Here is a 9824-nt window from a genome sequence, read left to right as displayed (position 1 = left end):
CAAGAAACAAGTCTCCATGACAAAGTTCAAAAAGTAATAGACTAGTACAAACCAAAGAAAAGTATTTCTTACCTTGCATGTGTCGTCACTGATACAGCCTTCCTTCACATTTTTAGCATTAGTTGATAAATAGACTTTTTTGTTTGAGTTACTCCAGCCATCCAGATCCAAATGCACCGAGTCCAAACGAAGATCCTGGAGGCAGCCTTTGAAGTGTCCCCCCCACTTTTCTGAGTCCCAGTTTCTTGGAAGTCCTCCCACATGGGCCTGATCACCACTGTTGACAGTCACTTCAGGGATTTCTCCTATGCCATAGTTGAGGCCTGCGTGATCAACGATCACATGTCCATGTCTGACTTCGACATAAAGAAATTGCTTCTCGCCAGTGGTCACAAAAACTGGAGCTATCAGTGGAGTGCTGTTGGGCAGAGAGCTGACAAACACTCTACCCATTTTTAGGTAGATTGAAAAGTAGACTTCCCCCTCATCTCTTATGGTGGGTCTCCTCAACTGGAACAGCAGTCCATCAGGCTTTAATGATCTCAGGAAAAAAGAGACATTGAAGTTGCTTCCATGGCTCTTGCCTACATTGTAGACACTAAAACTAATTGTGTCCTCGTGGCTGTAAGTCCATGATAGAAATTCTGTCAAAAGATACACACACAATGTTAAAACAAGATTATTCAAAGTAAAATATGGCCATTCAGCTCAATAAAGTCAATCCAGTTTATATGTATAGTCTAACTAACAAAAACTTAGTTCCACGACACACACAAAAACGAAAATGGGTTAGTTTAATCTCATTTACATACAATTCAACATTCATATTCAAACCCATAGATATTGATGGAATCCAATTATACATAGGCGTCGCAACCATTATATGTGAAGGGGACATGTACCCCCCACATTAAAAAAAACGTTCATTTGGACCCCCCCCCCCCCTCCCACCACCACCACACACACACACACACACACACACTTTTTCTATAAAACATTAGTTCAGGCGGTGCAGTTTCTCTTTCTTCGTGAACAAATCCATTCCACTTGATTAATAGGAGAATACTCAAACCACTAAAACTCCACTCCAGGTTTTCCTGGTTACCTCAAACGCTACACACAGAGCAGAAACTGTGCAGGCTGCAGGCTGATGAGTCTCCTCCTGCCTCGGCAGAAAACGTGCACAGGTGGAGTAGATGGAGACACCTCTGTGTTGCTCACTGGCCAGTTTAGCGAACTTGGTGCGTGCAGTTGTTGACCAGGGGGTTGATCTTAAACATATATTCATGTTAGGAGGATGCTTGAGTGCAGCGCTACGTCTGTAGCATGTTCTCTTAGCAGTAACTGTGACGCTGTAAGATGCTGCAGGTGTAAGAGACGCTGTGTGTTCAGCTGCATTAAAGTTGAAATGTCTTTAAAACCCCACACCTTCTTGTCCTCAAGCTTCATGAGAAACATCCTTTAGTTGAGTAGTGTTGAACACAAGTAAAAAAGTCCAGTGGTGATGTTTTTTATTTCTCTATAAACACAAATAGTGCCGACCTGACGCTCTGTATTAAAGTTAAAATTACTTTAAACCCACAGCTGAATTTACACAAACTTGTTGAGAAACATGCTTTAAATGTGTGGAATTAAAGGAAATCTAGGTGAAATGCTGCTTTTAGTGTACACTTTTTTTACGTGTGCGCGCGCACACAAACACCTACACACATCATTGTGTCCCCCCCACATTACGGATGCTTCTGACGCCCTTGCAATTATAACACTATGAAGGTTGTTTTTCTTCTTTTTCTTTCAGCTGTTCTCTTCTTCAGGGGTCGCCACAGCAAAGTAACTCACACAAAAACATGGCAATTGTTTTTACATCGGATGTCCTTCCTGACGCAGCCACAGACCACCGAGCTACCACATCCCTCTGTGTGGAGCGGAGAGCTGCATCTAGGGCACCCGAGGGAGCAGATGATGGGGTTAAGGGCCTTGATCAAAGGTCCAGTGTGGGTCAAATGCTTCACTTTTCCAACCTACAGTTTATTATATTTTTTTAATGTCAGTCAGGGGGGTCGAACCAGAAGCCTATTGATCACGGGCTCGCCTTCTCTAACCTCTGTGCCACCACTCCCCCCCCCCCCCCCATAATACTATAATGGTTCTGTAAATGAAATGCAAATTCACTGCCAGAACATATGCCACAATAAAGAAAATGTACAGGTTTGTTCAGAGAAGAGGAAGACAGGATGAGAGTATAACTTTTGTCAGGAGTCTCAAGTTTAATGACTTGGAAAAAGGAGACTCATAGAGGGAGTAGTCTGTGGACAAATAACTTGTCCAAACTTAAGAATCCTACATATACCGTACAGTATATAAAATGAATAAAGGATGATGGAGATGGAGTGCTGAAATGGATGAATCTGACTCAAAACGTTGCTCTGGGTCATTGAACAGTGCCGTTGAATGGGAACGTTGTTGAGATCATACGTTTAAAGTTTAATTTTTGGTCATCCAAGACAACATTGCATCTATCACAGCACCCCTCACCACACACACACATACTCAAACTGAACGATGGCGGTGACAGCATCATGCTGTGGGGATGACTCAGATCAACAGATAATACACAAAAGGGAGTATATATGCATTTATATTTAGAAATCATACAGTAAGTATTCACATAGCCATGTATATAACTAAAGAACCAATCAGAATAAAACTAACCACTGCCATTGGTTAATAATGTAAAGGAGAGTGACAGTTACCAAGTTAAATATCACCAATACTGAAGTTAGGCTCATTTATCAAAGTCTTACTGGCAGCCTTTTTACATATGTAAGCACAATAGAAAAATATGGATATAAATAAAGATAGCATTTAGTATTTTGAACTACATAAAAATCTTGACCAGTCAGGCTATGTTAAGTTTTACTTGTTGTAATGACACTTACCATCAGAACAGCTTTCCCCATAGAAGGGACGGTAGCAGTCACATTGGTAGCTGGTCCAGAGGTCTACACAGTGTCCATGTCCACTGCAGGGGTCAGGCTTACACCACTCGGTCTTACTACACCCTAACTCATAACTTTGATCCCCTGGAAGAGTTTGGGGTAGGATGTATTTTGAGTCAATTATTAGGTCTTCAATACATCCGATGAATCCTGCTCCACTTCTTGAAAGCTGCAAAAGCTCATTTGGCGCTCCACCTATATAAACATTAGTAAAGGCTTCAGAGGGTTGGAATGGAGGCTCTTCTGCACTCCCATCTGTAACTGTGCACCCATGTCCTTCACAGTCCAGACCTTTCAGAATCAAGACTAGACTGTTGCTATCTAAAAGCACATGGACATCTCTCCAGTCTCCATCACTAACTGGCTTGGAAAATGTTACATCCATTTCAGACTCTTCAGAAAAAGCTTTTGCATGAAGACCACCATTAAAAATCTCCAGAAGGAGGTAGTTATCCACATCACCTCTGTAGAAGAGCAACATTTCGGGCATTGTTGTCCGGAAGCGAAGCTGTACCCCGAAACCTTGGTGATCGTGGTGTTCGACCTCTCTGCGGGATCGTTCTTTTAGAGCAACTTGAATGTGAATAAATCCAGGAGTTGGCAAGGAAAATGTTGTTCTTGTGGAGCACTGAGCATCATAGAAGCCAGGAGGACACAAGCATTCGTGCTTATGCTTTCCATCTTCTAGTATTGGAAGGCAGGCGGCTCCATTTTGGCACCTATGGCCAACACATCCATACAGTTTGACGTCACAGTGATCACCTCCCCATGGAAGTGCTCCTGGCTGAGGTCCAGGACAGCGACAATAGTAGGATGCTTTACCATCTTCACACCAGCCACCATTTTGACAGGGCTCACTCTCACATTCATTAATGTCCACTTCACACAGTTTACCTAAAGAGAGATTAGTCTAATTATTATGTATGATATGATAAGAAAGAAATTACATTTTTGTATTTTATTGTTTGTTCAAACTTATTACACAATATTATTGATCATTTTTTAATTTATTTGCAAACACAAAATTATATTCCATGAAGTATTTAAATTCAGCACCCATGCAGTGATTCAGTCTGTACATTGAAAGTTGTAAAACTTACCTAAGAAGCCAACGGGGCATGTACAGATGTAACCATTGATCTTGTCCTTACAAGTGCCTTCATTATGACAGGGTTCAGATTCACACTCATCAATGTTTACAGAGCAATTCTCTCCTGTGGGGCAGAACGAATCAGAGGTAATACTGCATTGGAAATGATGACGATTATATGCTGGTCAATTATATTTATTTTACAAACCTGCAAAACCTGGTTGACACTGGCAGATATATCCAGCTGCATCTGCAAAGCTAAGTTCCCAGTCCAACTCCCAGGGAGACAGATCTGAGCGCTCAAAACATTCCCCATCGTTCTCACAAGGCTTTTCAGCACACTCATTTATATCGCTTTCACAGTTGGGTCCTTCATAACCTGGAGAACAAAGACACAAATATAACTACCTGCTATTAAAAACACTTTAAACTGCACATTAAATATGAGGCATTGTAATAACAACAAATCTGTATTTGTTCTATCTTTACTAATTCTTAATTCTATTTACTGTGCCTTTAAAATCAGAACTCAACTCAACTCGGGGGACACCCTGGACAGGTCTCCAGTCCATCACAGGGGCACATAGAGACAAATGAGACAACCGCTCACTCTCGCACTCTCGCACTCTCACTTAGGGACAATTTAGAGTTACCAATCAGCCTAACATGCATGTTTTTGGTCTGTGGGAGGAAACCGGAGCACCCGGAGAAAACCCACACATGCACGGAGAGAACATGCAAACTCCACCCAGAAAGGCTCCTGGCATGGATTTGATAGGGCAACCTTCTCGTGGAAGGTTGCCTCTCCACCAACTCTGCCACTGTGCCACCAAACTGACAAAAGTAAAATAAAGTTAATTACTGCAACTATCACCATTTTTTGTGCTTGAGGCAGCCCTGTTGGATTTTGACGTTGGAAATTGTCAGAAAAATCCTAATTTCTGAGTCAGAAATTCTGAAGTTGGGTGGAATTCTGGTTGATTTTTTGACATGGAGCTTGACAGTGGAACAATATGGACAAGGGAACACAGTGCAAATATTCAGATTAATACGTGTTCATGTTTAATGAGCTAAAGTACATTGTGTTTTGTGGTCCTCTGTTAAAAAATATAGACTGCCTTCTCCAGATTGGGAGTGAGTTTGATGGGATTGCTGGGTTCTGTTCATGAGTGAGGGAAGAATGGAGCATGAGATAAACAGATAATTACAGCTTCCGCAGTATTGCATACTCTGTGCCACTCTGTTGTAGTGAAGTGGAAGCTGAGGTGAAAGGCAAAGCTCAATGTTTATCGGTCAGTCTATGCAGCTACCATCATCTACGGTCACAAACTTTAGGTAGTGACCAAAAGAACAAGACTGCAGATACAGTCAAAATGAATTTTCTCTGTAGGGTAACCTCTTCCTTTCAGATAGGGTGAGAAATTCAGCTATGAGGAGAGACCTGAAGTAGAGTTGCTGCTCCTCCACATCGAGAGGAACCATTTGAAGTGGATTGGGTATCTGGTAAAGACAACCCCGGGATGCCTACTTAAGGAGGATTCTCAGATACTGTATTGTTATTTAAGAGGAGGCACCAGTGAAGACCCAGGACACACCAGAGAATCTGTCTTACAGCTAGCCTGGGAAAGCCATGGAATCCTCTCAAAAGAGCTGGAAGACGTGGCTGTGGAAAGAAGGACTGAAGGACTTTTTCAGTCTGAGGAGCCCACCAAACCAAACTGGGCTCTTCAGACTGAAGAAGTCCTTTGGCTGAAGGACGAAACATCTCAGCAACAAAAGAAGCCTTCCAGATGACTTGGTATGGTTCCTATATACAGGTTTTCATTAGCTTACTTTCTCCAGCATTGGGCTTGTGTTTGGACAGAAAGTACAACAGTGCTGCTCATTACCTGGCCAACACAAACATGCATATCCTTTGACTCCTTCTAAACATGTGGCACCATGCTGGCATGGATCAGAGTCACACTCAGAAATATCCACCTCACAGTTGTCCCCTTCAAATCCCGTGTTACTGCAGTCACATTCATAGCTGTAAGACAAAACAGGTGTGGACAGAGCATATTATCAACTTTTAGAACTTTTACTAGACATCCACAAGTGTTACAAATTGCTTTTAGAAGTAGACGCCGTTGCCAAAAAGGCTTGGGTTGGTTATGCTAAAGCTCTGCTACACTCACCAGGTTTAAGTAATGCCTGGAATGTTCAAGTTGTTGGTGATTATAATGCTTTATTAGGTATTTTAAAGCAGCATTTGTGCAGCAATGCACACACACCATTTACTGTATAAAAGTCTTCTTGAAACATAATTGCTGAGCATTCAATATAAAATATAGCAGGTCCTTATTACCATTAAGATGTTCAGCACATAGTCTAGCCATTGAAAGTGGCAGGTGGTCTTCTATACCTACAGATGAGCGGCGGTGTCATTCTGTACACATGCTCTTGGAATTGAAGCTGTTGAAGATGACAACCACTTCCTTTTTGTCTACAATCTGTATGATACTATACATAAATTTTTGTGCATGAAATCCTAATTCTTTTGTCAGCCGAATGTCTGTTTGTGACTGAAAAGTCTTGGTTACTTGGAGCATGCAGCTAAGTGCTTCCAAATCTAGAAATGCATATATTTCAGCTGTGCAAATATAAACTGTATGCACAACAACATTTTTGTGTAAAGCTGTGATAGGATCATGCTGTGACAAATACTTCGATGTGTATGTATTTTGTGGGACTGTGGTCCGAAAATCCCTATATTCCTAAATAACTACTCTTGACTTGACTTGAATGTGCAAACATTTTCAGTTGATAGGTGTAGATAAGGTGAGCAACATGAGTGTTAATTGACCTCTCGGTTAGATTTAATCAGTTATGGGGCTTCTAGTGGTAATGGCTGGTGCTTCAAATCAGTGTACACAGTGTTTGTCAGTACAGTATTACATATTTTTAGAATGATTTAAAACAAAATTTCTCTCAAGTCAGATGTATTATTCTTAAATGATTTTGGAGAATTATCTATAATCAAATTTAAAAGTCCATTTTATTTGAGTTTTAAGGTACCAAAGTCAAAAAAGGGCAGTAGATAATTTTGTTATACAGTTTAGCCTACAATAGAAATATTTGTTACATTATGTCATTTTTATTCTAATAAACGGCAACAAAACAAACAGTAGAAGTACAAACTGTAACCATTTAAAGTAACCAATTATTGCCTGAAATATGTGCAGCACAAGCTAAAAAGAAATCTCCTGAATTATTTTACAGCCACTTGTCCAAACGTACTTGCGTACCTGTTTACCATGTCTCGACAGAATGCTTCATTCTGACAGGGCTCACTGGCACACTCATCGACATCCACCTCACAGTCGGTGCCATTGAATCCAGGTGGACACTCACAAAAGTACATGCCAATCAAATCATGGCACGTCGCTCCGTTCTGGCAGGGATTGGACCCACACTCATCTAAATCAGTTTGACAGTTGACTCCTAAAAATAATGAGGAATATCTGCCATTTAGTTAGAAATCGTTGAGAGTAAAAAAATAAAATAAAGCAATCAACTGAGATTTTCAAATCACAATCAGAGGATTGATCATGTTTTTGTAAGTAAACGCTAAAACTACAGGTTGAATGTGGCCGAAGATGGTTTGGATGGTTGAATGATGAGTCAGAGAGTCGGTGATTCAATCCCAGCTTCCTCCTCCACATGTCAACGTGTCCTTGGGAAAGACACTGGAGGACGCCCAGGATGAATGGGATTTATAGTAAAAGGACTTTGAGGGGTCAGAAAATCTAGAAAACACTACAAATGCATGGCAGTAATTTACAACAGACTTCCAATTTTTTTCAGCTGGTCAACTGGAGACACTCGGCAGTACAGTTCAGTGACTGGAAGTCTACCAGAAACCAGTGACTAAAGGTTGTTGGACCTCATACATAATCCTGAAAGTAGATGTCATAATGGTTCCCAGTGTACATGTTTTAAGCCCCTCTGTGTAAACAAAGAGAGCATTTTCTTTATTAAAAATATCAAACATACTTTAAATATTTTTTCAGGTGTTTACAATTGTTCAAATGTATATTTGTTAGAATATGTTTAGCTATAAGATTTTTCAAGCCTAAAAAAAAGGGCATGTACGTATATTTGTATGCAGGGAAGTTGGCAGTACTTATGTGCCGCAACTAGATTCTGGTTCCAAAAAATAATGATTATAGCTCCTGTAAACTGCATCCTACTGGTTTCAGTTTCCTACAACAAGAGAAGGAAGATACACATAGTGTAGTATTGAAATGTATGATCAATGGTCTCAAATGGGATTCTTGCAATCTATCAATAGCAGTAGCCTGGGAAAAATAAAATCTGGTCAGAAATTGTTTTTCTTTCTAAATCCTTGTATGTACTTTCAGCCTTACCTGCAAAGCCTATCAGGCACTCACACTCATAGTGGTCCTTCTCATTGATGCAGGTTGCATTGTTCTCACAGGGCTGTGAAGCACATTCATTGATGTCGATTTCACAGTTGAAACCCTGAAAACCAGGCACACAGAAACAATAGAACTCTGCCACGCCATCTACACAAATAGCACCATTCTGACAAGGTTCTGATAAGCATTCATCTACGTCCACTTCACAGGTCCTTCCTGAGAAACCCGGTGCACAGAGGCATTCAAAACTATCTGGTTGTAAGGCACAACTGCCATTGTTCTTGCAGGGTTCATCAGTGCAGTCAGTCACATGTGTCCTGCAGTCTTGACCTCCATAACCTGCAGGGCACCTGCAGAAGTACCCATTTATTTGGTCTACACACAGAGAACGAGGCTCAAAGCAGGGGTTGCTCTGACACTCATCTATTTCCTCTGTGCAGTTGTCACCCTTAAGTCCATCCGGGCAAATGCAATGGTATTCTGTTGTACCAGGTATGCTGGTGCAGTCTTCACATGGAGCAAAGGAGCAGGCATCGTAAAGTTCATCACATTTTTTTCCCATGTATTGCACACCATCTCTGGCACAGATACAGGCATAGTCATCCTTGGTGTCCACACAAGTGGCTCCATTTTGACAGGGTGCAGACAAACACTTCTCTGATGTGGCTCTGCAGAGCGTTCCTACAAAATAAAATAAGGGTTATAATGAGGTCAAACATTACAAGTTAAACAATCACGATAGCTTGAGTTCCAAAAAATTACTACAAATTCTTACATAAAAATATACAATTGATTGTCTTAGTTGTGCTTTAGGGCAGCACGGTGGCGCAACTGGTAGAGCTGTTGCCTCTCAGCGAGAAGGTCGTTGGTTCAAATCCCGGTCCAGGGGCCTTTCTGGGTGGACTTTGCATGTTCTCTCCGTGCATGCGTGGGTTTTCTCCAGGTACTCCAGTTTCCTCCCACAGACCAAAAACATGCATGTTAGACTGATTGGTAACTCTAAATTGTCCCTAATTGTCCCTCTGTGCGTGAGAGAGTGAATGGTTGTTTGTCTCATTTGTCTCTATCTGTTCCTGTGATGGACTGGAGACCCATCCAGGGTGTCCCCCGCCCCTCACACAGTGATTGCGGGACATGGGCACCGGCGACCCCCCTGACCCCAAATGGAAGAAGCGGGTAAAAGATGATGGATGGATGGATAGTTGTGCTTTAAGCAGGCCCATTTGACTGTTCAAGAAAAGAAAACAATAGAGACAAAAGGCAAACTTAATGAACTACTCCAAAAAAGTTCAATCTGGTCCTCTGGACATAAAA

The 9824-nt window shown here is 41.4% G+C and overlaps 1 protein-coding gene across 1 annotated transcript in view; it reads right to left on the bottom strand.

Moving 5' to 3' along the window:
- Positions 1–9824, bottom strand: part of crb2a (crumbs cell polarity complex component 2a) — a 37198-nt gene that overhangs the window by 6113 nt on the left and 21261 nt on the right. Inside the window, exons 2-8 of the mRNA XM_037691860.1 lie at positions 8499–9191; positions 7377–7572; positions 5979–6118; positions 4298–4468; positions 4100–4213; positions 2940–3893; positions 73–644 (exon numbers count right to left, since the gene is read on the bottom strand). Of these exons, the coding sequence (XP_037547788.1) occupies positions 73–644; positions 2940–3893; positions 4100–4213; positions 4298–4468; positions 5979–6118; positions 7377–7572; positions 8499–9191 (2840 nt within the window). The remainder of the gene's footprint in view (positions 1–72; positions 645–2939; positions 3894–4099; positions 4214–4297; positions 4469–5978; positions 6119–7376; positions 7573–8498; positions 9192–9824) is intronic.

The sequence above is a fragment of the Nematolebias whitei genome, chromosome 18 (assembly GCF_014905685.2).
Source record: "Nematolebias whitei isolate Nwh7 chromosome 18, NemWhi1, whole genome shotgun sequence".
Taxonomy (NCBI): Eukaryota; Metazoa; Chordata; class Actinopteri; order Cyprinodontiformes; family Rivulidae; genus Nematolebias; species Nematolebias whitei.
The sequence above is the reverse complement of the archived record's forward strand: the minus strand, read 5'-3'. Positions and strand labels throughout refer to the sequence as shown.